Genomic DNA, 27,979 nt, shown 5'->3' with positions numbered 1-27,979 from the left:
GATGCAACTGTTTGAAAGACGCCTGTATTCACCTTTGTCTCTGTAAATGTTTTATCTATATGGCTGCCTCAAACAGGCTTGGAGCATGTTTAATCTCATTGTTCCTTCATGTCTTTGATGTCAGTGTCTCTGAAATGTGAAATTGTAATTTTGAGCTTCCAAAGGCACAGTTATACTGTTTGTGTGGGTGTGTGTGTATAAAAACTATGCAAAAAAAATTATTGCAATTTTAATTTGAAAATCATCAATACAATATGCAGTTTCCCCTCCTGAATGATCAACTCACTTTCAGATGGCTTTAATTTAGTATCTAAGCAGCAAGAATGAAATTTTATATTGCATTTTAAGCATAGTTCCTCCTTTTCTTAGCTCCTTTTTATACATGAATTGTAATAATTAAAGCTTATGTCAGTTGACCTTCATTAAATGTTCATCTCGTTACAATTACATTACTTCAGGCTGACGAGCGGTACCGTAAGAACATTCAGGGTTCCCCCCAGACTGGTCCTGCTCCTAAGCAACCTCCTCTGCCTCCTCGCTCCTCTGAACCTTTCTCCAATGGTTCCTCCGAGGCCTCCGCCATGCACCGCCCTATGGAGCCTCAGGTAACCCCTCCATTCTTCCTGTCCCCCCCAAGTCTCTCTTCATGTTCTGCCTATTTGTCACTGTGTTTTTCCACAAAGTTATTTGCCCTTTTTGCCCTTTTTTATATATATATATACTATATATATGTCACAGCACATTTCTGGCTGTAAATTTGCATTATTTTTTTTTTTTCCCTTTTTAAATTAACCTAGAACTTGATCCATGAGGCTTTTTACAGTCAGTACTAACAAAAAGCTTTAGTGATATCCGCCACAGTTCTCCGTGAGGTTAACTTAGACCACAAATTCGTGACGCATATGACCACATTCTTTTAGTGATATGTAACTCAGCTTGTCATCGGCCGCAAAAATGCATCGACTAACTTTGGGTAAAGAGGACACCAGACGAAGCAGATTCCCTTACACGCAAAACTCCCGAAATTTCTTTTAGGCTCAAGAAAAAAAACATTTTTTTCCAATAAGCATTATGCTAGCATATTACTGCACATTCATCTTTTATTTTGGTTGCTTTTGGTTTTAAAAAAATGCAGATTTGTCTTGACTATTGAGAGGTGTTGCAGCAGAGTTGACCATTTCCTGAAAAGTTTTGATGTATTTTCCTCTGTCTAAATGCCAACTCTAAATCTTGCATGTCATTGTCTCGTGCATTTTCTGCTGTATGCATGCTGATAGACACATGTATGTGTAGAGTCACACATCAGTCCCTTGTGTCTCATGTGTTGTCTGCTTGTTTCACGATTCCTCCTCCTGCCTTCCTAAAAGGTCCAGTGGTCCCACCTGGCTGCTCTAAAAAGCAGTAACAGCGCTGCCCCCTCTCCTCCTCCTCCTCCTCCTCCGGTCGTTTCTCGCTCCCAGTCGTTCAGCGAGCCCGGTGGCGTCACCTCTAGTTTTGCACAGCTGCACCTGCGCTCCCAGGACCCCCACCATCACCACCATCCATCTCCTGCACGCACTGACCCCCAACCCCAACCTCCCCTTCACCACCCTCAGGCCCTCACCCGGGCTGATCACCAGGCCACGGATGAGGAGGTACCTCCTAAGGTAAGGTGCCTGTGAGGGTCCCCTCCCCCATACCTTTCCTAACTTGTCCCATGCTTGTTTATTCACTTTTTCTGCTCAGCACCAATCTGCATTTTCTTTTCTCTATTCTGTCTCATTTCTTTTCATCTAGATTTATAAAATATGAAACCCCTATATACCCATAATGTTTTTAAGAAAAATGGGAATTCCTGATATCCTGTCATACGGGCATTTCTTTTTTGTTTGTTCCTTTGCTCATTTACAGTATTTCATTTAATAAGTCATCATAAGAAACTTAATAGCAGTTAGTGACAAATGATCGATAATAGACAATTTGTACAGATAAAACTTCTTGCTGCGTTTTAACACGTTCGAATGTGTTCCATTTAGGTCCCTGTAAGGACAACATCTAGGTCTCCTGTGCTGTCACGCAGAGACTCCCCTCTGCCATCACAACCAGGCAACCAAGGTGGACAGAGGAATGTTGGCAGGTTAGAATGGAGACTTGTGATATTTCAGCGATCTTGATTTATGAATGTATAATAGGAGGTTTACATATATAAATTAATGAATGACCATTTGAATAATATTTTTTCTTCAATGCATGGTAACATGAAATTTGAAGAAGAAAAACAACCTTTGATGTACCACAAATCACAAAATGTTTTATGACAGCAATGTGGAGCAGCGCCCCCTGTGGGATCGAGTGGAGAAACTGCAGCCTCGGCCAGGCAGCGGCAGCTCCTCTGGCTCCTCCAACTCCAGCTCTCAGGCCAGTCCTGGGGACCGTTTCAGGCCACGCTGTGAGTCCCCTGGTACTGTACTTGAACACATTTCTCAAACTCTATAAAATAACTGCAGTAATAATGGTAAAAGACTACATGTTTCCATTAAGGTGTTTCACCTCATTTTGTCCCACATAAAGCACATCTATGATGTGTTTGCCTTTGAGAATAATTTTGACCTATACTGCATCCCATTGGTATATTTTGGAAATATTTTACCCCTTTTGTGTGGTACTTATTAGCTAGGCTATATAAAATTGTAATTTTTATTGATTTAATAATCCTGATTGGATTTAACTTGTTTTTTTCCCCCATTGTTTATGCTGTCCAAACAGAATTGTTCAGGTGCTCGACTTCTCTTCTTTAATAACATTTTGGTCTTTTCGTTTCCCTGAAGCCTCCTCTAAATCTGAAGGGTCTCCACTCCAGCGGCCAGAAAACATTCCTAAAAAACAAGATGAAAAGAACCTTGCCCGGCCTACCCGACCATCTGTAAGTACACTGTCACTCAACAGCCACTTCTTTGACGAGGACTGGGTGAAAATTGTTTTCTTTTTCTTTTCTTTATTTAACCATCTGCGCTATTCGACTTTTCATGAATCATTGGGAACCTCTTAGGGTGATTCGGTAAGACTAAATAAGATGGCATGATTATGCCTGCACTGTGCTTGCCCCATCGCCACGTTCATTGCATAAAGTGTGGTTCAAATCTGCTCCCATGTCAGGATTGATGCAGTAATGGCTTTAAGTTTTGTTTTTGTGATGTGATTGACTTCTACAGACATCTTACCTCACGCCTGTACTTTTTTTGCTGTCTCACTTGCTTTTCTAACCAAATTTGAATGCAAGCACTTCTGAATACACATTTCTACATTTCCTTTTACTTTGGATTGTTCCTTGTTGCACTTGGCTGTCTTCTGTGATAAATCTCACGTGATTCAGTGAACATGTCAGGGAATTAATCCTGATGCCTTTCTGCACAGACCTAGCAAGCCTGTTCATGGGGGTAGATTTATTTAGAAGCTATTGACATGAGAAAGTACAAGGTATTAATACCTAATTTTCCAATAAATAATTCCCTGGTTTTAAAATGTATTCAGAATGTACAAAACCAACACAGTCTGGGCTAGTATTTCCTTGCCTTAAAAACATTTTAATATACACTTTTTAACCCTATTTGGTGAGTGAATAGCTGAGTGAACTGAAGACAGATGCCTCCGAGGCTTCTCCCTGTTTTCTTCCTGGCTGTAAATGGAATAATCTTATTTCCCTATTGTTTCTGTTAGGACCTGACGGCTCTTGCCAAGGAGCTTCGTGCAGTAGATGATGTAAGGCCTCCCCACAAGGTCACTGACTACTCATCCTCGAGTGAGGAGTCAGGAACCACAGATGAGGAAGATGATGAGGAGGTGGATCAGGAGGCAGGAGAGGAGTCCACTTCTGGTGCTGAGGATTCCAGAGCTGGGTATGTACAGGTGGCTCAAGGTTTATGTGGTGCCTACTTCAGCTCTTAAATTAAGCTTTATCCTGCAAATTAACTGAGTGACATTCATTGGCGGTTATGCAAGACTGATAGTGCAGTTCTGATATTAACTATTGATGTTTTTGCAGGAGGCTGAGTAATGGTGAGACAGAGTCTGCCCGGACCAGAGTGGAGGACTCTGAGAGTGACCAAGCCACAACACCTTCCAAAGATGGAACTCTGGTGATTAGACAGGTAAGAGATTTTAATCTGACTGTCGGATTTATAATTAAATATACAGCCAAGTTGTTTTGTTCCAGACATATTTTGCAGAAATGTGTCTACTGTCCATTCACTCCTCCATCTGTTACACTTTATTTTTGTCTTTATAGACTTACAATTCTATTTAATACAAGATGCACAGTGGTGGTGGTCTCCCAAATGACACCCCCAGATGGGGGTAAATCATGATAGCAACAAAGCAAAACTGTCTCAAGCTTGCTCGAGCCCAAGTTTGCCTGTTCTTGATTCCAGAGCACCGTTGACATAAAGCGGTTGGTCAATCTCTCCCAGCCCCCTGGCCAGGGGCTTCTAGAGAAAAATGGCTTTCCTGGTCGCATACACCACCTGCCAGACCTTATCCAGCAGAGCCATCATTCCCCTTCCTCCTCCACAGCCATCCCTCCCTCCACCTCCTCCTCCTCCTTCCCCTCATCATCTAGCTATGCCAGTCCTGTCATGTCCCCACAGAACCCCCTGGAGACGTTCATTGCCATTGAGGTATGTTGTCCTCATGCCACCTGGACAGGTGAGGAATGGATGGTTGTGGAGTGTACAGGCGTAGACACATAGCAACTGCAGCTGTGAGTTTTAGCTAGTCTGTATCAAAGATGGCAAAATATTGACCTCCCAGTGGAGGATGAATTTGTATCCCTGTACTTTTGTAATAGGCTGAATATTTCTTGTGACTTCATTTTAATGAGTTTTCAGTCTGTGGTTAATAGAAAAAAAGGCATTATTATTATTGACAAATGAGAACACAGAGGTCTACTTTAGGCACACCATAGCAGTATACTCCTGCACATCAGGAAAAATGAGCAGCAACACCTATACAAAATACAAAATATCTTGGCTTCATCCTATATATATATATCCTAAAAATTTGCTCAACAACTGGCAGAGATATATAATATTCTCCGAAGTAGAAAACCATAGCATTATGGTCATTATGTCATCTTAAGCTAAAGTCTTTTAAAGTATTTACAGAATAATTCAATATTTATCTAGTGGATTTGTTGCTTATGAACATTTTTATGTCACCATCTTTTATGCAGTAATTTTTCAATGTTACTTCAGGTTTAGAGAAATCTATTTGTTAATTAGCAAACAGCTCTATCTATCAGCCTGTACAAACCCACTGTCCAGTCCTTGCTTGTTGGCTGCAGGCTCTCTGCACATGATCCTGCCCCGCTGTGCTCTCCTGGCTTCATTCTGGCTTTCTTCTGCCCCCTTTTGGCTTGGCTGAATGCTTGTCTGGGGCTGCAATCTGCTTTCCCGAGTGTAACGTGCATTATGCTTTGATGCTAACACTCACACCTCTTGGTAGAAAAGTTTGGGCCACCACACAACAAGAGTGATCATGTAGGTAAAATATTCTAATTAAACTACTTGGAGATAAGAATAAACTAATGTTTAACAGAAATGAATCCTCCTTTCTATCCTCTGCAGCCATTTCATCTAATATTTTACAGCAGCTGTTGTTTGGTTCTTGCATTTTTTCCTTCACATTTCCTCATGTTACACGTGTTTTTCCTCCCTGACACTTCTGTCCATAACAACTTAATACACACCATTGTTTTGTATTGATTTATTACAACAACGAATTCCACTGGCAGCCATGTATTTCCCAGTCCTGCGTTATAAAACTTAATGCAACTGAATAGAGTTGAGCTTTATGCTGTTTTATAAGGCCCTGGAGGTACAGCTGTAACTCAATACTGACAGGTCTATTGCTTTTGTACTTTAACAGCCACCCTGAGATTACAAATTAATGAAAACTTCTTTGTTGTACATTGGAACAAACAATGATTTCCTCCTGTAACATTAACCACTACTTTGTATGTAGATCAAGAAACAGTGGAATGTCTGACTTGTATATGTTTCCAATCTGTTAGTCTCAGTCAGAAGGAAACTCCATGTCCAAACACAAGTCTTCCTCCTCCTTCACCCCCTTCATTGACCCTCGTCTGCTCCAGATCTCTCCATCGAGTGGCACTTCCCTCAACAATATCGGTAGGTCACGAGATATTAACAGAATTTGGCTTATTAGTGCAGCTCAGTGATTTAAAACAACAATATCAAGCCAGCATCAATGCATGACAGTTTAAAGTAGATGTGTGGTTGCCTCTCTGCTATTTCCAGCAGGATTTGGGCAGGACGGCAGGCTGATGGACCCTCTGAGGTCTGACCCATCGCGTAAAGGCTCAGTGGTGAATGTGAACCCAGTCAACACGCGTCCGCCAAGCGACACACCAGAGATTCGCAAGTACAAGAAGAGGTTCAACTCGGAGATCCTGTGCGCTGCCCTCTGGGGTGTGTGTGAGACGCGTCTGCAGGAGTCAAGTATTTCAGTGTCTAATTGGCATTCTGGTGACTATGTGTTGACACGTGTGTCTGTTCCCCCCCAGGAGTAAACCTGCTGGTGGGAACAGAGAGCGGTCTGATGCTGCTAGATCGTAGTGGTCAAGGAAAGGTTTATCCTCTGATCAACAGACGGCGGATCCAGCAGATGGATGTTCTGGAGGGACTCAATGTCCTAGTCACCATATCGGGTATAGTATACCCACTATGTTTGGCTGCTGAAAGAAGAAATTTCCATTGTGCTATTTTAAATTGCCAATCTATTAAAAATATGCCCCATAAATAAAGCTCCTGTGTTCTCTCTTTCTCTCCCTCCTGCAGGGAAAAAGAACAAGCTGCGGGTTTATTACTTATCATGGCTGAGAAACAAGATTTTGCACAATGACCCTGAGGTGGAAAAGAAGCAGGGCTGGGTTAACGTGGGCGACCTGGAGGGTTGTGTCCACTATAAAGTTGGTATGTTTCATGTTGGTTCTGCACGCCATGAAAGGGTTGTAGGTGGCCCAGATTTGTTGTGATGGGTCAACTTCTCATTCCAGTGAAGTACGAGAGGATTAAGTTCTTGGTGCTAGCATTGAAGAATTCTGTGGAGGTGTACGCCTGGGCCCCCAAACCTTACCACAAATTCATGGCCTTTAAGGTACGCATAGGCCTTAAGCATTGAGTGGATCTTTGCTAGGCTAATGTGGCTAACTTGGTTGAGCTAGCTCCAATTGTTCAGTGAGCAAATTGATATTTGTGTCGGTACAGGCACCCACCCTTCCTCACCATCTTGTTGGTGATTGGCTGGAACGTGGTTTGTTATGTTTAGGTGCACGGCCTGTCCTCCTAGTGTTTTGACGTTTACGACCCCCCTGTTGTCTCTTTTTTTTACTGTCTATTCAGGGGACAGACAGTTAGTGGATCAAGGGGAAATCATAATTAAAACCATGCAAGATCTCAAAGTGCACCTTTTAAAATTAGTTATGTAACCAGTCATTTAACCATCTAAGTTATATTTAAACAGAAAGAAGATTAAAATACAAAGTAAATCCTCATTCAAAAGCTGTACCAATATCTAAAATTTTAATATTTACTTTTACAACAGTTGTAAAATGAGTCAGCCTTTAACTGGGTGATTTTAATCATGCTTTTTTTAATATTTAATTTGCATAACCTGTCTCATTAGTCTTTTGGTGACCTGGTGCACAAACCTTTGCTTGTTGACCTGACGGTGGAGGAAGGGCAGAGGTTAAAGGTCATCTATGGCTCCTGCTCGGGCTTCCACGCAGTGGATGTGGACTCTGGTGCCGTCTACGACATCTACCTGCCCACACATGTAAGCACAGGCATGAATATGGACCCAGCATCTTCCTTTCATAATAGTCTCCTTTGTTTCTATGGGTGATTTGTTGTAGAAAACCATTTGTGATCCACTAATGACAGTTAATATTCTACTGTAATCCAAACATCTGTTTCGGGTTTTTGTTCCTCAGATCCAGACCAGCATTCAGTGCCATGCCATCATCATCCTGCCCAACACCGATGGAATCGAGCTGTTGGTGTGTTACGAGGACGAGGGCGTTTACGTCAACACGTATGGACGCATCACCAAGGACGTGGTGCTTCAGTGGGGAGAAATGCCAACGTCAGTGGGTAAGTGGAGGAGTTTGCTCTCAGCTCTCAACCCATGAATGCCTGGCCTGTCTAACTCTGTTGCACTCTCTTCTGTGTTTGTGTGGGCACATGTGTGTGAGCAGCCTACATTAGGTCAAACCAGATCATGGGCTGGGGGGAGAAGGCCATAGAGATCCGTTCAGTAGAGACGGGGCACCTGGATGGTGTCTTTATGCACAAGAGAGCCCAGAGACTCAAGTTCCTGTGTGAAAGGAACGACAAGGTGACTTTTTGTTTTATTTATTTTTAAATAAGTTGAACATTTAATAAAATTTAGTTTTTTTATTACAGCATTTACAAACATACATTTCTCTAACTGGTACGATTTAAGTATGTTTCTTCAAAGATTTACACCCTCTTAAATTTTTCACTATTTTATACTGTATGTTGAAGCTTCATGTCAAAATAAAAAAAAAAATCATTTATTTTCTTATCAGTACCTCATGAGAAAAGTCCAAACCCAAAACGTTAGAAAAATTTGAAAATTTATCTTAAAATTAAAATTTGACATGAACCTAAATATTCAGACCCTTTATAGTCACACTTATGTAGGTCAGGTGTAGTCTATTTCTTTTTTTTAACTTTTACAATGGTTCTACATCCACACCAGAGTCGATCTGTGTTAAATTAAATGAATAGGACATATCAGAGCAAAAATGGGATCCTCACAGTCAAGAGAACTGCCTGAAGAGCTCAGATACCCCTTTCCCACCTAAAACACTGCGTCATCGGCTCTGGCCCCTGTTTAGCCCAGCTCAAAGTTGGTGCTTGCCTGGAACCAGTTTGAAACTGGTTTAACTGGTGCTCAGTCGGTGGGAAAAATAAAGAACCGGTGCTTTGTCGGGTACTGGCTTTGAACCAGCCCTGAATCCTGTTTGAATGAAAAGGGGCAAGACACAGATCTGGACAAGGCTAAAAATCTGCTTCATTTATTGTTTCTAAGAGCTCAGTGGTCTTTATCATTCTCATATGAAAGAAGATCGGGTCAACTAGGACTTCCTACAGCTGTATGTCCAGCCACGTTCAATCAACCAATCAATCAATCTTATTTATATAGCATCTGTTACAATCCAAATAGTCTCTAGGCACTTTCCAGAATCCCAGGGCCTAACCCCAGACAAGCAACAGTGGCAAGGAAAAACTCCCCTTTAACAGGAAGAAACCTTGAGCAGGACCAGGCTCATGTAGGGGGACCCTCCTGCTGATGGCCGGCTGGGTAAAGAGAGAGAGGAGAGGTAGAGGTAGAGAGGTAGGTAGGTAGGTAGGTAGGTAGAGAGGGAGGTAGGTAGGTAGGTAGGTAGAGAGGTAGGTAGGTAGAGAGGTAGAGAGAGAGAGAGAGAGGTAGGTAGGTAGGTAGAGAGGTAGGTAGGTAGAGAGGTAGGTAGAGAGGTAGGTAGAGAGGTAGGTAGGTAGAGAGGTAGAGAGAGAGAGAGGTAGGTAGGTAGGTAGAGAGGTAGGTAGAGAGGTACGTAGGTAGAGAGGTAGGTAGAGAGGTACGTAGGTAGAGAGGTAGGTAGAGAGGTACGTAGGTAGAGAGGTAGGTAGAGAGGTACGTAGGTAGAGAGGTAGGTAGGTAGAGAGAGACCCACCCAGTGGGGTGACAGAGGCCTGTCAGGTGATCATGTTTCTGGACCCCTGCAGCCTCGGCCTATAGTAGCACAACTAAGATGTGACATAATGATTAGACGACCCCCTAAAAATGATAATTATGTCTAGAATAATAACTGGAACTACAGATCTTGTGTGATTGAGAAAATGTCAGACAACCATTTGCTGCATTTTTGCCCCAAAACCTGCTCTCAGTGTGGACCAGTGGAAGATTCCTATCCTGTCTTTTAAGTGTCTTTCTCTCACAAGAATCTTCCAGTGGTCCGCTCTGCCATATCTGTACCTTCAGTCAGATTTTTACTGAAGTCTGGTGGGTGGGGGGTGTGTCTTCAACAGGTCTTCTTCGCCTCTGTGCGCCAAGGTGGTGCCAGCCAGGTCTACTTCATGACGCTGGGCCGCACGTCCCTCATGAGCTGGTAGTCGATATCTTGCCTCGCTGGCCAGTGAGACCGCACCGAAACTGCGACTATGACTCGATGACGATGAAGACAAAGAACTTGAGCTGGAGCATTGTCCCACGTTCTGGTTATATAAATAAATAAAACAACGGATTTGACTGTAAGCATAAAACGAGGTGAGGGGTGACTCCCGTGTTTGTCTCACCACTGCCTTTCCTGTCGCCTAACCTTCGAGCCGATCTCTGCGCAGGGATCTGTCGCCTGTCAATGGCTAAATCTTTCTGTGTCATAGTTAAACTTTGCATCTTGTATGTGCATCGAGTGGAGCTGTAAACACTGAGCATGTGACCAACGAGAGGCTTTGTACACACAGCCAGACTTGCTGTAGCGCCTCCATTGTAGCCATGTTTAGTCCCGTTCAGGTAAAATTAACTCCAACATGGTAGATTTCCATGTCAAGCATGTCATTTAACACTAATTCACAGCCACTTTTCTTCCGCAACTAATGCTTGACATGTTAATTTGCCTCTGTGGCTTCAGTTTCTGAAGACTTTAAGGGACCTTGTTGATATTTACATTAAATACAGGGTACTGGATATCAACGTGTACATAATTACATCAATCGTGTGATCTTTAGACTCTCCCAGACACTTTTACCACATTGCCTCACATTGTACTGTAGGCTATGTCGGACAGATGTAGCCCTGTTTATGACAGCAACACAGTTAGCCCCAGTTTTTCATACACTGTATATTTTGTATGTGACTTGCCGCACACAGATCAACGCTAAATCACCAACAAATTAGTTTTTAAGGCAGAGTCCATTCATCACGAATCTGTAATTTCCCGTCGGTTAGATCTATTTCCGTTGCTGATTTTCACAGAAATGGTGGAGTAATTTTCCTTTAACACTAGTCATAAGTAGGGCTAGGATAAACTGTGAATTAGACAATTAGGTGGCCATTAACGTAGCATGGAGGGGAGGGTGGAAGTGGCATTAAGGGAACAAAGTTTGAATAGAGAGCCGCAGGCCTGAGACAAAACCGATAAACACGCTACAAAAGGTGGAGGAATGGAGGATGTCTCAACATCTATCGCTCCATTTAACATTCAGCTCGATGTATAACGTTGCCCTGGTAAGGTCTCAGGTTTATTAAAGCTTCTCTAAATCATTTAAAAATGAAGAAGTTTGGGTTTTTGCATACTGGAAGAATCTAAACCACCTATGTGAATCGATATTGGACCTCTCAATGTTTCACTCGGAGCATTCACTCTGTTTACGCACTCTGGTCAAATATCTGACAAAACTGGATCATTAATCTGCTCCACTGAACTGTATGTCCACATTTCACTTCCTTACTCATCCTCTAGAACCTCTCAGTACAGGTCATGCCTTCACTTCCCTGTGTGGGACCTCCTAAGATCTGCTGAAAATGAGCTTGGGTTTTTCTGTGAGAAAGCAAAGAAGTCACACGCTCAAACGAACAGTGTTACAGAACCACTTCAGGAGGGCGTGAACTAATCAGCATATTTTTAACTTAGTTTTTAGTCTAATTTCTGCAATTTCTATTATGTAACCCAGATAATTATGCGACTGCAGTGGTTTTTAAATGCACACCTTATGTTGAAAATGTTTACAGAAGCAATTTTTTTAAACCAATGTGCATCAATATTGAATATTTATGGTTTATTTTAGGGCAGTTTTCTCCTCCCATTTTTGTATTTTGTATTATTCCCTTTTGTACTATCATTTAGACTTTTGTGTACAGGTTAACTGGCTCACACATTACGAATTACACAAGACTAGAGTGTGATTTCACTGATTCCTCTGGATCATCCTACAACATGCGCAGTATGGCAGTGTGGACTAAATCTTTTCTGGCACCAGGTGACATGTTTCCCTCTAAAAGGCCTCTCTGCAATGCCTCTTAATTTATGTTCTCTCTGTGTGTACTTTGGGAATTATTGTATTTTCCTGAAAGTCTTTCTTTTTCATTGAATAAAATCTGAAGTAATTTACAGTGGAGCAGCGTCTTTCTTTTAACGATTTGAACCACAAGTGTTATTTGATTTCCCATTTTGTTTTGATGCAGCTCCAAATAGACATTTAAGGTGTGTTTTATGAAAAACATGGTTTTAAATGGTCTTGGGATGTCCCATAAACTAAATTTAGGGTCTTGTTGAAAAAAGGAGCGCATGGGAGGTAAATTCATGGATAAATCATAATCACCTATGATAAAAGAGGCAGTACGTCACATTTGTAAACAAGTTTGGAAAAATTTGGTTTCTATCTTGGCAGTAAGACGACCGGTAAATGCAATTTGCCTGAGGGAACTTAAACTGATCTTCCTTTCAGTTTTTTTAAAGACGCTTCACCTGTTATTCGGGGAGCTTATTTCAGTTATAAATTTACTGTTGGGAACCCCAGAGTTATTTACATTGTGCTGTTTTACTGAATGGTATTGTTGGAGGTCGTTGGGGGTCATTTGCATTTTAAAGGGTGTGGATCATCCCGGTCATCACGTGATGTTGGCTGATTGTGGAGCGGGATCCCAGGACAGGTGCTGCAACTGGTGTCATAACCTGCCTCCTCTGGTCAGTAATGGTTTTTCTTTTACTCCTCTTTCTAATCATCTTTCTTCTCTGATCAAAACATGCAAATTGCTGTCTTCAAATGAGCGTCCCTTATCCTTGAGGTGTAATTAGACAGTTAATCCTGTCATGGGTTAAATAAACACAGAAGTTGACTCTAGTTTTGACATCCCTGCACCCCGGTGCCAACAATTTAGCAATTTTAACACATTTAAACCACCGATTGCGTTACTTAATCGACGAAATATCATAACTATGGCACGCATCGTCTTATTTACAAACACATCCAAGAACCACAATTGAAACACAAAACACCCACAAGTTAAAGCCAACATCTACTGAACATAACTGGACAGGTGGAAGCATCTCGCAGCAGGTGGTTGGTGGCTGCACCGAGCAAGCACGATTCGCCTTAAGAAGTCCAGTTTCCTGAACTCCATTTCAATAACTCAAGAATTCTCTTCGACTTGTAACACTGAGAACATTCGTCGACATAGATTAAACAGTAACAAACGAAAACTTACAATTCAACGTAGAGTTATCCACCATGAAACGTGTTACAATATTGTGGTCTATTAATTGCATGTGGAAATAAACCCCTGCATTTATATCAGGTCACTACTACCCTATGGACACAAGGTGGCGCCGTTTCACCTTTCTTCGCCCACCCCTCTTTATACTGGCGCTTCCACACGCACGAGGTGTTTCGTTGCTAACGTTGATGTGTCACAAAACTACTTCCGGTTTCAGAGCGCCATTTTAAGATTACCGTGTCGTCTCAACGATCCACAAATTTTAAAACGTTGCAACAACATGGAAGCTCTAAACATGTCACATTTATGTCAATGTTAGCCAGATTCATTAAACAGTTCAACCCTTGTGGATGCAATTCGTCTAAACTTTCCACGGGTTTTTATTTTTATTGCAATTCAGCGGAAGTCTTGCGCTAACCTCCTCCAGCCTTACAGAATTTGGCTGGGTCACGCTGCAAATGCAGCCGGATGTTTTGCGTCGCCACAATGTAACGGAAACATTTCCCCCAATCTGCTTTTATCACCCATCGCCAGGCTTCCCCCCCATCCTCACCCGGTAAGTATTCGCGAAATGCTGTAGTCGAGCGCCCTTCTTAAAACATGCAAAGCCGCAGGTTGCTGCGGGTGAAAGCTGCAGAGAGGTCGTGACGGTGTTGGTTTGCAGTGACCACGCACGCCCCTCCGTGCCAGGCAACATCTATAAAAGAGTTCATGCAGAATGTGGGATCCTAAATGGATGGCGCATAGCACTGTCGTGCTTTGGGGGCGTTAAGCGTGTCAAAATGTTGGAGTTTGGAGTTTGTGCGCTGTGGAGTGAAGCAGGCCTGAGCATACGTAGATGTCTGCTCATCAGTGGGTTTAGTCCCCTCCAGCTGTCGCTTCTCACCTGTTTGCTCTTCATCTGGATGTTGCCTCCCAGACAGCCGGGTCCCTGACCCACAATGGTGGACAGATGCTCCAACAGCATCCAGAGCTTCTGATGCGCAGGAGCAGCTGTCTTTAGTTAATGTTGTCCATCATCACCGATTCTCAACTGTGTGGGGGACCAGAAGCAACAATCTGCCATAAAGATTGTCAGATTTCGCTTCCTTTCCTGGTTTTACATGTAAAAAAATCCCATAAAATAAGACAGATGCATCTTGTTGCTTTACAGGTAAATGCAAACATCAAAGAAAGGAATGTGATGTGAGGATTTTCAATCTTTTTCGTTAGATTGTCCTGTTGCGTCCATATTTTTAATGGCTTTTTATTATTTCTGCAGTCTTCCCAGCGACCTCTAACGGTCTGGTTCTCCCCATGGTGTTCTGACAGTTTTAGGGACTTTACCATTCATCTCTCTTTTGACTCATATATTCCTGTGGAACATTTTACTTTGTGCAGCAACATTTTGACATTTGTCATGTATAGTTTGCCTGTTTCATCAATTCTGTGTAGGTTTTCAGATATCATCAGGTGCACAACTTAAAAGATCACATTAATAGATTGTTGATGTGGAACGGTTCTAAAGGCACACACCGGTTTTGTACCTGGCTCATTTTTTGATATCATTTCATTATGATGGTATTAATTTGAAATTTTACAATAAAAAGAAAAATCTGATTTGATTTTTATCGTTTACAGCACAAATCAGCAGAACTATGTAAAATGACTGCACTGTATATTAAGTGTGCATTCACACACCAGTTTTAACTCGCAGCTAATTTTTTTTGGGTTGTTATTTGACAAAACTAGTCAAAGGTGATCGTGGGGGGAAGGCTCTATATTTCTGAAGATATTTAAAAATAATAATCTGCAGATGATTATTGATAAAGACAAACGCAGCCTTTCTTATGGTGAAAGCGCGTCTGCGTGTACACGAGAGGAAGAAGACAGACCAGAAGGCTCACAAGGGCAGCTTTTCTTTATTTTTATTCAAGCTAATTATTTTTTGTTTGTTTTTAACAGATGAATCTTGCTTGAGTTTGCTCATTGTTGTTTAAGTGAAATCAAAAATAATTTAAAAAAAAAAGTTACTGGTCTCAAAATTCACACTTTTAAACAAAAGCAGTTGTACACTGTTGTTGCCTGTTGTACCGTGATGTCAGTGATGAATTTAATTTCATCTAATCTCATCTACATAACAATGTTAATTTGAGTTTCCCCTCTTTTTAAAATACACAGGAGATCTAAGATGTGCTCTATGTTGATTTATGAGATACATAGATCAAACTAAGCAACTGCTTTTTAATGTTTTATTAAAAACCCATTCATAGCTATGTCCCTTTTGTTTTAATCCACACTGACAAACCCCTAGTTTGCATCATGGGTTTAACAAATTTATGCAATAGCTTCTTGCTTTTCATCCGTAATAATGGTGTGTTAACAATTGCAAGAGGATGTGACTCAAACATTACGTTTTAGAGCCACCCTTCTTTGTTAAGTTTGTCACCGTCTTTGTTTGGTCTTCGGCTGCTGTAGTTATTAGTCATGTTTGTTCTGAGAGTCACATTGTAGGAAACTGGCGTCTGTAGCACACGCTTGTGTCTAGCTCATGCTGGCGTTTTTGGCCGCTTGTCTTTTCTGTATTTATTCCACACGCAACTGTGACGTTTAACAGTTTTTCGTTGACTGTCTGTCGTCTGAAAATCCTTCATGCCTGTTCGTCGAGTGTCATCTGCGTCCAAAGAGTTTATCTGGTTGTCATCGCAGTCGTGAGGAGCAACACACACCCGGGCACGCACCTGTCTTGTAGAACAGATGGTGTACAGAGCGCTCTTGTCTCCCTGTGTTTGGTTACTGTGCAGTTGGTCAGCTGTCGGTTCTCCTCTCATCACCCTTATCTGACTGGGAACACATTCTTATTTAATCAGGCAGTTGTTTTTCATGTCGGGTCACAAAGCTGAACGAACATTTAATCTGGCCGGTTCTACGGAGAATACGTGCTGGTATACACGGACGTCAGGCACCGCTTTTGATTATGTACCAACCCATGCCTGTTAAATTCAAACGTTGGCCTTATTCTGTTTGCTAAGACGTGACAATGTGTGTTTCTGGAAAAGCAAGCAGTGTTGACCTGCCGTCAATTATTTTATACACTGTTGAACTAGTTTTTAACTAATAATAATTTTTTTCGCATCACTGTTGATAAAAGCAATAGCAATAATTTATTTTGATCTCAGGCTTTAAAAAAATAGGAAGTGAGGATTGCACTTCTGCAATAAATTCTATCTACTTATGGTATAAAGCCAGGAAAATGGCTTTTATTGTGGATGGCCACGTTTATTAACTAAAGATTAAGGATGTGATGAGTGCTCTTGACAGTGAAATATAGTAACACTGCAGCTTTATTTTGCTTTTAATGCCGGACGTTGTTGAAAAACCTCAAATAAAGCGTGTTTGTCCAGATAAAACTGTAGTAAGTTTAGTGTATAGTGATACGATCAGGTGGCCCAAGTCAGCGTGGATGTAGATGTGTCGTTCTGTTTGCTCATTTTTTATTTTACAATCCCATAAAAGGCAGAGGGGGAAAGATTTGTGCTTCCAAGTCCTCTGCCCTAAGTGTGCTGCAACAATGTGGAACATGTCCCCCCTCTCAGTCTTTGGGGTGTAAAACTTTTTGATGTCCCTCACCCCCTGCACGCATACACACTTGTCCTCTCTGCCTTTGAGCCTGGCCACACTCTCTTCTTTCCTTCTGCGCTGCTTCAAAGGCCACACCAGTCTTTTAGCCAGCCCCGGCCCCTTTCTCTCTGGTTTGACCCCCAGACAAAGAGAAGAGAGTGACTGTGATGCTCTGCAGCCAGGTGTTCTCCATTGCTGCCCCAGGCCCTAATGGCAGCAGCCCTCAGAGTGCAGCTGCCCTCCCCAGCCTCCCATTGTGTAACTCAATTGTTCGGCCTTCCACCCCCTCGTTGATTCATCGGCCACACAGGGGAAACCCTTTTGGAGCACAGCGGAGGAGTGTGTGCATATGCGTGTGTGCGCGTTGAGTACGCGTGCCTTGGGGAAACTGGGTGTTGCAGGCATTCCCCTTGTCCCCTGGAGGCTCCTCCCCATGTCTGCACACCACATTGAAAGGCATCTGCGCTGATTGGTGCAGGAGCAGCCACTCCAAACGGGGGAATGGCACACATCGCCCATCCATCTGTTCTGCCACTCATTGTCCAAATTGACTGCTAGTGTGGAGGAAAAAAAAAAAAAAAGAGACAACGCTGGACGGCTCAGCAAGTACCGATCACCTGTATCCTCGGCTACAGATGTTCTGGCAACTTTGTGACCTTTGCTTTGCTGCTTTTTAAGGATTTACACCTGCAGAAAATGAGCCAAACTGTGTCCATTTCTTCATTGCTTATTCATCCTTAACAGTCTGGTAAGCTGACTCATTCTGCAATCAACTGTCTCTAAATGCACATTTTGACTGCATTTTTTTTGCATTGCTAGATTCAACACAGGTTAGCAGGAAACGGGCAACACGCATCACCTTAAATCAGATTTTCAGGAATAAAACAAATGAATTCTGGTGCTTAAACAGCCCTTCGTCACGTGAACCTCAGGCTGATAACTTTAGATTTGTGTGGTGTGTTAAATGCCCTCCACCATGGTAAACATCCTCCGGAAAGTCCTGGAAAAAACGTCCCTATGTTCTTGTACCACCTATTTCCATCTCATTTTTGTTCTTGTTTTTTAACCAACTGCACAACTGATTTAAAATAATAATAATTTGGGGATTGGAATGATGCTCAATAGTTCATATTAAAATATGTTAAAATTTACCCTGGCTTGTGTAAAGGGGGGTGGTGGGGGGTTATTATATGGGTCACATGACGCTTGAGGAAGCATATTTTGTGTGTGTGTCTGTCTGTGTCGTGGTGTGTGTCTGTAGCATCATTTATGAGCACCAGTCAGTTGACATCTGTTGCCCGCTGCTGGCAGGGGAAGCCCAACATGCCCCACTACCCGGTGTTTTTCCCCGGGCTGGGAAGCACAATGAGTTTTGCTCCGTGTTAGGTCCGCTGTGATACCCCATGACTCCCATCCCGCTTTTTAAACCGAACCCCCCTCCCCCCAAGCACCCTCGGACACACAAAGAGTTGTAAAAACGGTGTTACATATTCATTAGTGGCTCCTCCAAAGGCGGCAGAACAGTTTCACTGTTTGAAAAATGCATCCTGTAGTTATGATGATCTCAAGACAGGGGTGGATCCCCCCCCCCGGGATGGGCCGCCCGTACTCCCATTTGAACCTGCTCCTGGTTTCTGAACAGAGTTTCCTTTTGCCGCTGTTGCTTGATCGCAGGTTGGAATTGGAGTTTCCGTAACAGATGCTCTATAAATACAGTTGATTGTCATTAAATGGAATTAAGAGATGAGATGTTGGGATACGTTTGGTCAGATTTGTGCTGTTGTCAGTGCATCCCATCATAAATCGTTTCTGTGTGTTGTCATTGTTTAATAGGGACAGTGACCATGTCGATGTGACATTTGGTGATATCTTACCTGATACTGATCTATATAACCTTGAACATTATTTAATATATACAATATATATGTATATATATAATAATTTGATGACTAACTGGTTCATTTTGACTGACTAGTTAAAATGATGAAAAAAGGAGAAGGAAAAAGTTACTAAATTGACATTCTCCTCCATTTATACCTGTTTGTCCATATGCAAATTCCATTTTACTTATACAGATGAGTTGAAAAGAAGCATGATAATATATATCATGCTATTTATGCCTTCTCTGTGCCAATCGGGTGTTTCAAATGGAATTTTTGTTACTATCCTTCTCTTTATTAGAAAATTGTAATACACTTATCTGTATTAAACTTAACTGTTTGCTTTTGAAACTCTATTTATAGCAAATTTAGTCACACTTTAATTAGTTTCAGTCACCACTTCCTCGTGCCAAATGAAGCTAAAATATCAATGATTTTAAGGCCATCCTGTGCTGTGATGATGATATTTGCAACCAGTGTTTGAACATAAGCGCAACTGGAGCCATCTTTGTGCTTTTTTTATATTGTACTGATTGCAGTGACTTGTGTGTATCATGTTGTGTGTATGGGGAGCATGCGTTGGGATGATGTCACTCTGAAGGCCAGTGTGCAGCAGAGTTCCTCCGAGATGTTCTCTCTCCTCATCAGCAGCAGGATGAGTCATATTGTGAGGCAGATGCAGTGTGTGTGTATGTGTGTGTGTGTGTGTGTGTTTGTACATGGTTGGATCATCGCCCACACAGGTTGGTGCCAAAGTCCCCATCCTAACCCCGTGTGAATGTCTGTTGCTATCTCAGGTGGCAGGGTGGGTTTTCAGACGCCCTCGATCCCGTCCCTCCCTTCCCCGCACCAGGACATTTTGTGTGTGTGTGTGAGTGTGTGTGTGTGTGTGTGTGCATGTATTGAAGGTGGGACCCTGTTTGAATGTCGCAGCCCCCTTCTTGGCATTTGGGAGGGCTTAATGGCTTTCAACAGCTGTAGCCTGGCAACAGTAGCTTAGCCATGTTGCTAGGCAGCCCCTTTTTCATAAAATGCACACAGCCCACCCTGCCTCCAACTGCCCCCACCCCTATGGTTAAGTCACTTCCCCCGGCATCATCTGTCTGGTTCAGATAATAACCTTTATTCAAGTTTGAAGCCAGTCTGTTTTTGTTTTTTAATCAACGGCAGCGATTAAATGATCACCAGTCCTGTACAGAGTGTTGCAATACACATTGTTTTATGCGACTTAAACAAATAATCATTATTATTAATTAATTGACTCAGAATCACACACTATCTTTGCAAAGTTGTTTCTGGGATTTGTGATTTCTCAAACTAAACACCAAGCTGCTTGAAAAGAAGGTATTGATTGGTCTGGTCGCCTCAGAGACCTCAACTGTTTTAATGGCTTCACCAGCCCAGTGAAACCAGCATATGGACATTAATTGCCAGGTAGCATGTGAGGGGGGAGGGGGCACTAACAGTCTGCAGTTCAGCCGGGGCTCCCCCTTGGATTAATGTGGTGTGGCGCACAGTGCGGCCAGACATTTAAAAAAAGCGGGAGCCCATTAATTAGGATGAGAGGCCCCATCGGCTCTTTGTGTCAGCGGCTCTGCTGTCTCGGCCGTGCACCCAACGGCCTGCAGCAGCCAACCACCGCCAACGTAAACACTGGCAAAGAAGCTCGCGGTGTCAGGAAATAAAGAGACAACTTTTTCCTAGTAAAATAATGATGAGAATTTTCCCCTTAGCTTAACAGTTGTAATTCCAACGTTTGAGCGAAATGCAAATGTTATTTTTTTATAGACTGCTTGCTTTAGCGACTGACATCCTACCCGTGTTTGTCGTCAAATGTTAGTTTTTGTGCTCTGGGAATTTGTTTAGTGGCTCTTTCAGCAACAGAAATGTTGCTGTAATGAGGTGAGATCAGGTCACAGGTCTTTGTACTCCAAAACTCTCAGGTTGCGTTCGGTTCCTTTTACGGCTGCAGTGAGAAGTGCTGTGCTATCATCGCTACGTTGTTTTAATGGAAGCGTCGTACGATGGGTAGAGTCTTGAGGTTTTCCTGCTGCTTCTGTCAGCAGTCACATCATCAGTAGAACTGTGACCTAGTTTCCATGTCAGGTTTGATAGATTAAACCATTTGTTTTAGATTATGTCCTTTTTTTCTTATTTTCTTCCCCCTTTTTTAGGTAGAAGTTTGTCTTTAAAAATGAAAGACGGCAATAAAATTACCAGTTTATTATTTTCCAACACAAATTCTTCACTATAATTGTCTAAGGGCAGTTAATTTTTAAAATATGTATTTTTAAATATATTTTGCTGTTGACTAAAAATGCAAGACTTAAAAAACATTGTTAATTATCTGACTCAAATTAAATAATAACAAACCTACAGTGATCCAGATTTCCTCTGATGTGTTTTCTTGTGTTTTTGGAGAAGTATCAGTTGTCACAGCGTTGACGACCTGGCGGGACCAGTGGAGTCCAACTATTGACTCTATCCTGATTCTCATTTTCCAGACACCAATGAGCGGCGCTTTTGAGAGCAGGGCCCAGTGAGCTGGATGTCTGTGTACCCTCCATGGGCCAGAAGGACCATGTGGAGTCAGCAGCAGGCCACATCCTCCACCTGGGGCTTGACCTGGAGTATCTCCACGTAGCTAGGGCTGACCGGCACACTGGCGGCTCTGACGAGCCCCCTGCTATGGAGGAGCAGGGGGAGACCTCCGGCAGCAGCGATAAGGCTGCTTCCCCCCTGCCAGATGCCGTGGAAGAGAATATCAGGCCTGATGCAGATTCTGAACTAGCCCCGTCTTCCACCATCATCCTCCATGAGGACGGACACGAGGGGTCCACTCCTGGTAAAAACACACACCAGCCACTGTGTCGAACCCAGTGTGTGGACCTAGGTACCGAGGGTCCCCCTGAACTCTCTGCAGAGCTCAAACATGACAACCCCTTACCACCCGTCACCCCGCGCGAGGAGCCACCCGAGCCACCCGAGCCTCCTCCCCCAGAACCAGTGGGTAATGATGGTAGGAAGGGGTACCAGGCCAAACTGGATTTTGCTCTGAAGCTAGGCTACTCTGAAGAGACTGTGCGACAGGTGCTGTCCAAGCTCGGCCCTGAAACCCTAATCAATGACATACTGGGAGAGCTCGTCAAACTGGGGAACAAGTCGGACAACGAGCAGCCGGCACGGACATTGGCCTCCACTTCGTCTTCTTCGTCCTCCTCTTCCTCCTGTGGCTCTTCAGATGTGTTGGACGGACAGAGGTCAAACTCACCGTGCCCTTCAGACTCTCTGGGTGACCAGGACAACCTGCGGCCAATCGTGGTGGACGGCAGCAACGTAGCCATGAGGTGAAATGTTTATGGAAATGGGTTCACAAAAATAGTAGAATTCATTTAATAGTTTTAAATGGTACATTTTATATGATAATAAATGCACATGTTAATTTTACGCTCACTTTGGGATTCTTAGAATTCAAAGAAGAAATTAAAAAAGGTTTGTGTGTTCCTAACAAATGATATAATAATTGCTTCATTGTTTATGTCTGGTAGCCATGGCAATAAGGAAGTGTTTTCCTGCCAAGGGATCCAGCTGGCTGTAGACTGGTTCTTAGAGCGTGGCCACCATGACATCACGGTGTTCGTGCCTGCATGGAGGAAAGAGCAGTCGCGCCCTGACGCCCCAATAACAGGTCAATGTAACAAACCAGATGGGGGAGATGAATTGTTATACGACTGTAAAGTTCTTTGTAATCAACTCCCCTCCCGACACACAGATCAGGAGATCTTGCGTCGCCTGGAGAAGGAGAAGATTCTGGTGTTCACCCCATCTCGGCGTGTCCAAGGCCGTCGTGTGGTTTGCTATGACGACCGCTTCATTGTGAAGCTGGCGTACGAGTCCGACGGCATCATCGTCTCCAACGATAACTACCGAGATCTGGCAAATGAGAAACCAGAGTGGAAGAAGTTCATCGACGAGCGGCTGCTCATGTATTCCTTTGTCAATGACAAGTAAGGACAAATAGCTCTCGGTGTCGCCTCATTTTCAGATTGGACCTTTTAGTGTAAGTATGTGTGCAGGTTACAACATGTTATTCCTTCTTTCTTTATTCCAGATTCATGCCTCCGGATGATCCACTTGGTCGCCATGGCCCCAGCTTAGACAACTTTCTAAGGAAAAGACCTGTCATGCCCGAGCAGAAGAAACAGCCATGTCCATATGGTGAGACTGTAAAAACATATGCATGTATTATTATTATATATGATCAAGTATCTTAAACTCATGAACAACATTTGGGGCTGGACCCAAATGTAAAGGAGATGATTAGATTTAGCTGTCCTGCGCAGTTTCACATTCAATATTTCCAAAGTGTTTTGTTTGCAATGTTTACGTGCTGACTGATAAACATTGAATATAAATATTGCTTCTTTGAATCCGTGATAAACAAAAAGCGGCGTGTTTGTTTGCAGGGAAGAAGTGCACTTACGGCCACAAGTGTAAGTACTACCATCCTGAGAGAGGGGCACAGCCTCAGCGTGCCGTGGCAGATGAGCTGCGTGCCAGTGCCAAGACTTGTGTTATGGTTAAGAGCCAGGGAGACGCCGGGTTAGTGAAGAGTCATAGCGTACCAGCTGGCAGCATGGAGGCGAGAAAGGGCGCTCCCAAAAGGCAGTCGGACCCGAGCATTCGCGCCCTGTCCTACAGCGACGCAGAGGAGAAGCTGCTGACCAAAGGAAGGGCGGACATCCAGAAAAGCATGTGTGGCAGCGCTAGCGCTAGCTGCAGCGGGAGCGTGACCATGACCATGTCTCCTGCCATAGAAGGTGTCCCCCCAGCCAGTCTCAGCTTCCCACAGGACCAGCAGTCCAGAGCAGGGACGCCTCATGGGCTACCAACCTCCAACCATGACCTTTACCCTCACTGTGAATCTCCAGACTTGAACTACTATTCAGTGACCCGTGCCTACTCTGGCCTGAGCCTCTCGACCAGACGGAGCCCCGACTGCCGCTTCCCCAACGATACTGACCTGCGGTTGGGCTCAATGGGCTCAACGGGTTCGGAATGTGGCAGCGAAAGCAGCGTAAGTTGCAGTAGCAGCTGCGACTCCTATAGCGAGAGGCCTTGTCCCGGATGCCCCTCCGATTCCTTGTTGGAGGATGGCGTCCATTTTGTTAATCCCCATAGCCGGGTGTATCCGTCTGCAACCAATCAGGAGCTTTGCGGCCTTCACCTTGCAGACTACACCAATCTCCAGCACGGCCACTCATCTCATCCTGGGATACATGGGTACCACCTCAGCATAGCACACGGACAGAGCTGCGCTCACGAGCAACCTCCACCCGAAGCGCCCCCAAAGCGTCCTCTTTATCCGCTACCTCCTCACCTCCAACACCAGCCGCTGTCTGCACGGTCCAGCTGCCCGGGCGACTATCACTCGCTCCCTCAGCCCAATCCTCACCCGCCCGGGTCCCCTCTGGGACGCTGTCTTGCACCCACGCGAGCCGGGAGCGTGTCGGACTCGCATTTGTACGAACACCTCTCCGCACCACATCACCACCACCGGACGAAAGCTCCGCCCAGCTGGGATTCGTACTACAGACACAATCCGTTGCCACCGTCCCGGTACGAGCTGTCAGCCTATCTGCCGGACTCCCAACAGACATCCTGGCACGGGAGCGCTTGGGCTCAGGACGGCTACGGCCAGCACCATTCATCCCACGCAGGTCTCCACCCATCCCCAACGCATTACGTCAACCATCCGCCGCCTCCGTCCCACTCTCCTCACCCACCCAGTGCTTCCCACCAGCCGTATTCCCGCCACCTCCTGGTGCCCTCCCACACCCCGCCCCTGTCTTACATGCAGCAGCCCCCGGAATCACCGACACGCAGCCGCTACAGCGACGCCAGGGAGAAGGTTTACGTCAACCTGTGCAACATCTTCCCCACCGAGCTGGTGAGCCGAGTGATGGCCAGGAGCCCCCACGTCACAGACCCCCAGCAGCTGGCAGCTGCAATCCTTGCAGAGAAAGCCCTGGGAACTGGTTTATTAATTAACTAATTGATCCACTAATTGACCTTTTTTTTTTTCCTTCAAAGATTCTAAATTCCAAATTGTAATTAACCAAGAAATAATGATCGATTTTCTTAATTTAGTGGCTTTTTCCGTGTTTCTCTGAATTTGCGGCACACTTTTTTGTTGACTTACTGCCAGATATGATCAGCGTCTAAAAATAAGGACCAGCTCTCCCACATTCCCTTGACTCCAGTTCTGAGGAACTCGGCCCGTGGATCGTCTCCAGGGTATCCTCTCAGACCTGAGGGAAACCACGTACCAGATGGATTCGCCGTTTCAGTTCATCTGACTTGATGTGTGATGTAGCAAGCTCCCCCCTCAGTACTCCCTGCTCACAACCGTCCCAGGTTGAGGCCCGTGAATACTGGTTCCTTCGTGCGTTGTGTAGCCTACTGTGGTTTTCGGTGTTAAAAATGGGTGTCTGACAGATGATCATCCTTTTTGAGATGACGCTGGTAATTGTGGTGGTAGGAGGTCGGAGTTATAGCTGTAGAGAGGGGTGACCGTGTCGCGTGTACCTTAGTTTTAGTAAGGGACATCTCTCTCTCTCTCTCTCTTTATCTCTCTCTATCTCTCTGGCCCTTTATTGTGGGTCAGTTCTGGTATCTGCTACAGACAGAGAACATCTGGACACAGTACATCATGTAAACATGTATGTATTGTAAATGTATGTAACAGAGTTCCCCTGCAGTGTTGTTGACTTGCATTGTTGGCTGTATGGTCTGTAGCAGATCCCGGCTGAATCCTGCTAGATGGAGAAAAAACCTTGTTTGATACAAATTGTATCATGAACTAAATCACTGATGTTAAATACTGTATATGGACTTGTTAACCTGTATTTCTCAAACTTTCTTGATGTATTGCTACACGATGAAGTGCGTTAACAGTCACGTTCCAATCGAGGTGTTCTGATTTTGAATCTTATGGAAATTGCTTTGAGACAATTCTTTCATGTTAATCAGGAGTTGGAAACCTATTGTGTTTAGGTTGTCACTTCCTTAACTGTGCTTTTGCATTTGAAGCTGGCTTTTTCAACAGGAACTCCAGTTTAACTTATGAAAATGCTTTGTTTAACTTCCTCTTACAAGTATATATGTTTGTGTAAAATGATCTTTACTTAGGTACTATAAGTCCAAACGAATAATGAATATCTTAGGAATAATATTAGCCTTTATTTTTTTCCATTAACCCATTAATTAGCGCTAACATGATTGAAGCGATGGGGTTACTGACTGATGTTAGTGTAATAGGGTTATTATAGTATTTAACTAGTAGAATGAGGTGAAATGATCCCAACCAGCGCGATACAGTTACAAAGATTTGTAAGTGCCATGGTGGCCACTTTAAACGTCCCCAAAAGTGCTACGTAAACTAACTCGCTAATATAAAAGCTTTTGTTTTGTCTTTATTTGTTCACATTTCAAGAAACTTAAAATCATCTTTGTTTTGTTTCATTTTATTTATTGGACCTGCTTGTTAGCTGAGAATGAAATATGGCTTCAATTGAACTTTTCCATATAAGAAACAGCAGAACACCTAGGCACTTACTCCTGACTACTGTATTATGGGATGTACAATGTTAATGTTAAAAAATTAGTAACATTTGTCATCCTGTTTTTTTTATTTTTTTGCACTGCCTTGTACTTAAATCTATGCTTGTACTTGAAGCTGTAGCCATTTGAAATATTTGCATAGTTATTTAAATGCAGGACTGACTCACTGCTAAGGTAGAACCCGACACCAATTCTAAATGTCCTCCACAGAACTAAGTCCACAGTGAGCTCGGTACTAGCCAGCTATACAAAGCCCACTGGTCATCTCTCCTGACCAGCACGTCATATTGTACCAACAACAGCTTCCAGTGTACAATATCACGTGCTGCCGATTTGAGAACTTTTGTGTGTATCGAAGAAGTGCCTTCGCTCTGGCCTCCTGGCACCGTGTGTCAGTGGAGCACCTGAGCGTGGGCCCAAAGTAATGCCTCTTCATGGCATTGTGCTTATGACACATCTGATTTTCTGAACTATGTTCAGCTAACTGTTATGCATGTGTTGATTGTTTTGGATTCTGCATGTTTAATTTGTGTTTGGCTTGCAGTTTATTGTAACGGGTGTTTAGATACCACTAGGATGACTGAGAACAACCTGCTTTCTCCTAACCTGTAAAGTTAGTATTGATTTCAAGTGTTGGGTTTGTAATTTCTTTTGATATCAGGATGAGGAGGTTTTGAATGCATCGCAGGTTTCTCTTTTCTAACTTCAGTAAAGCACTTGGTCTTCAAGATATTGAAAACCATTGTGATTCCAGTATAATCAGACCCCCTCCTTTGTGTTTTACTGGTATTGTAATATGACCTGTAATTGTTCAATAAAGAGTATTGTTGTCACCTGTGTGAGTCTACCTCTCATACCTGATCTTTTTCTTAAAGATTATTAAATGGTGGAGTTTAAGCATGTCTAGGTCTGAGTGATGTTCTGGCTGATTCATTTTGTTTTGGGGGTGATGTTGGCATGGCTACCACCACCAACCCCCTCCATACATAGTATTTATCTTACAAGTTACACACTATTGGCATGCAAAATTGCCCCAGGGACCTTTGAAGCCACGTTGGAGCCATTTTGTGCCTGGTATGACCACACAAGGCACCGTTTCAAGGATCTGCCAGGGGAAGGGGTCACAGTGCTGCCCCTTCCTGCCTCAGATAAAAAAATAATACAGTCCTCCAAACCTTATTTTGAACAGAAATCTAAATTTTGTAAAACTACACACAAATGATGTAGAAGGCCTTTTTTAAATTGATACTCGGATCCTTGAAAGTGCTGATATAAAACGTTTGCTTTAATTACAACTGCTCTAAAATGTCAGTGGACAGGCATGGCCCAAGCACGTGTTTAAAATATGAACCTTTTATTTGAACAAAATGGAAGGGACTGTGCCTTCTTATCTTAAAGAATACAAACATCAAGATAAGAAAAAAAAACAAAGCATATGAAACAGCTGGTGCTAGGGCAGCACAAGCTTCAGTGGTGGAGGACAAAACAGTCATAACGGAAGCCCAACAGCTTGAATATAGAGAATTTAGGCATGGGGAGGGGGGCTGTCAAAAACCCTTTTCCCCACCACTGAATCA

At 43.4% G+C, this 27,979-nt stretch overlaps 2 protein-coding genes across 17 annotated transcripts in view; both read left to right on the top strand.

The window, feature by feature from the left end:
• LOC101063202 (mitogen-activated protein kinase kinase kinase kinase 4-like) overlaps positions 1-12,193 on the top strand; it is a 31,566-nt gene extending 19,373 nt beyond the window's left edge. For 2 of the 15 annotated variants that reach the window (XM_029839737.1, XM_029839744.1), the window contains 18 exons: positions 459-605; positions 1,368-1,646; positions 2,016-2,116; positions 2,301-2,440; positions 2,808-2,902; positions 3,029-3,037; positions 3,697-3,875; positions 4,022-4,127; positions 4,407-4,652; positions 6,047-6,164; positions 6,294-6,464; positions 6,560-6,703; positions 6,834-6,968; positions 7,052-7,152; positions 7,681-7,830; positions 7,988-8,147; positions 8,252-8,391; positions 10,113-12,193. In XM_029839737.1, coding sequence (XP_029695597.1) covers positions 459-605; positions 1,368-1,646; positions 2,016-2,116; positions 2,301-2,440; positions 2,808-2,902; positions 3,029-3,037; positions 3,697-3,875; positions 4,022-4,127; positions 4,407-4,652; positions 6,047-6,164; positions 6,294-6,464; positions 6,560-6,703; positions 6,834-6,968; positions 7,052-7,152; positions 7,681-7,830; positions 7,988-8,147; positions 8,252-8,391; positions 10,113-10,196 — 2,505 coding nt within the window. In that variant the 3' untranslated portion in view covers positions 10,197-12,193. Of the gene's footprint in view, positions 1-458; positions 606-1,367; positions 1,647-2,015; positions 2,117-2,300; positions 2,441-2,807; positions 2,903-3,028; positions 3,038-3,696; positions 3,876-4,021; positions 4,128-4,264; positions 4,383-4,406; positions 4,653-6,046; positions 6,165-6,293; positions 6,465-6,559; positions 6,704-6,833; positions 6,969-7,051; positions 7,153-7,680; positions 7,831-7,987; positions 8,148-8,251; positions 8,392-10,112 lie in introns of those variants that run through there. The other 13 variants (XM_029839738.1, XM_029839739.1, XM_029839741.1 and 10 more) reach the window with 13 other exon arrangements.
• Positions 12,194-13,574: 1,381 nt separating this feature from the next.
• Positions 13,575-27,235, top strand: LOC101062976 (probable ribonuclease ZC3H12C). 2 transcript variants are annotated; one of them, XM_003966427.3, is made up of 6 exons: positions 13,575-13,855; positions 21,284-22,126; positions 22,328-22,467; positions 22,552-22,786; positions 22,891-22,997; positions 23,246-27,235. In XM_003966427.3, exons 2-6 carry the CDS (start codon positions 21,345-21,347, stop codon positions 24,832-24,834), a joined length of 2,853 nt encoding a protein of 950 aa, XP_003966476.2. In that variant the 5' UTR covers positions 13,575-13,855; positions 21,284-21,344; the 3' UTR covers positions 24,835-27,235. The 2 variants fall into 2 exon arrangements, with proteins under 2 accessions (XP_003966476.2, XP_029696023.1); XM_029840163.1 differs by lacking the exon at positions 13,575-13,855 and adding an exon at positions 17,066-17,647.
• The last annotated feature ends 744 nt before the right edge of the window (positions 27,236-27,979 follow it).

The sequence above is a fragment of the Takifugu rubripes genome, chromosome 8 (genome assembly GCF_901000725.2).
Source record: "Takifugu rubripes chromosome 8, fTakRub1.2, whole genome shotgun sequence".
Classification (NCBI taxonomy): domain Eukaryota; kingdom Metazoa; phylum Chordata; class Actinopteri; order Tetraodontiformes; family Tetraodontidae; genus Takifugu; species Takifugu rubripes.
Note: the sequence above shows the minus strand (reverse complement) of the source record. Positions and strands in the feature narration are given on the sequence as shown.

Bases quoted from the DNA above. Each gene is read 5' to 3' on its own strand.
- LOC101062976 (XM_003966427.3), top strand. From the start codon at position 21,345: ATGGGCCAGAAGGACCATGTGGAGTCAGCAGCAGGCCACATCCTCCAC. The intron at 22,468-22,551 runs GTCAATGTAACA...CCCGACACACAG, and splicing joins CCCTGACGCCCCAATAACAG to ATCAGGAGATCTTGCGTCGC. The intron at 22,787-22,890 runs GTAAGGACAAAT...TCTTTATTCCAG, and splicing joins TATTCCTTTGTCAATGACAA to ATTCATGCCTCCGGATGATC.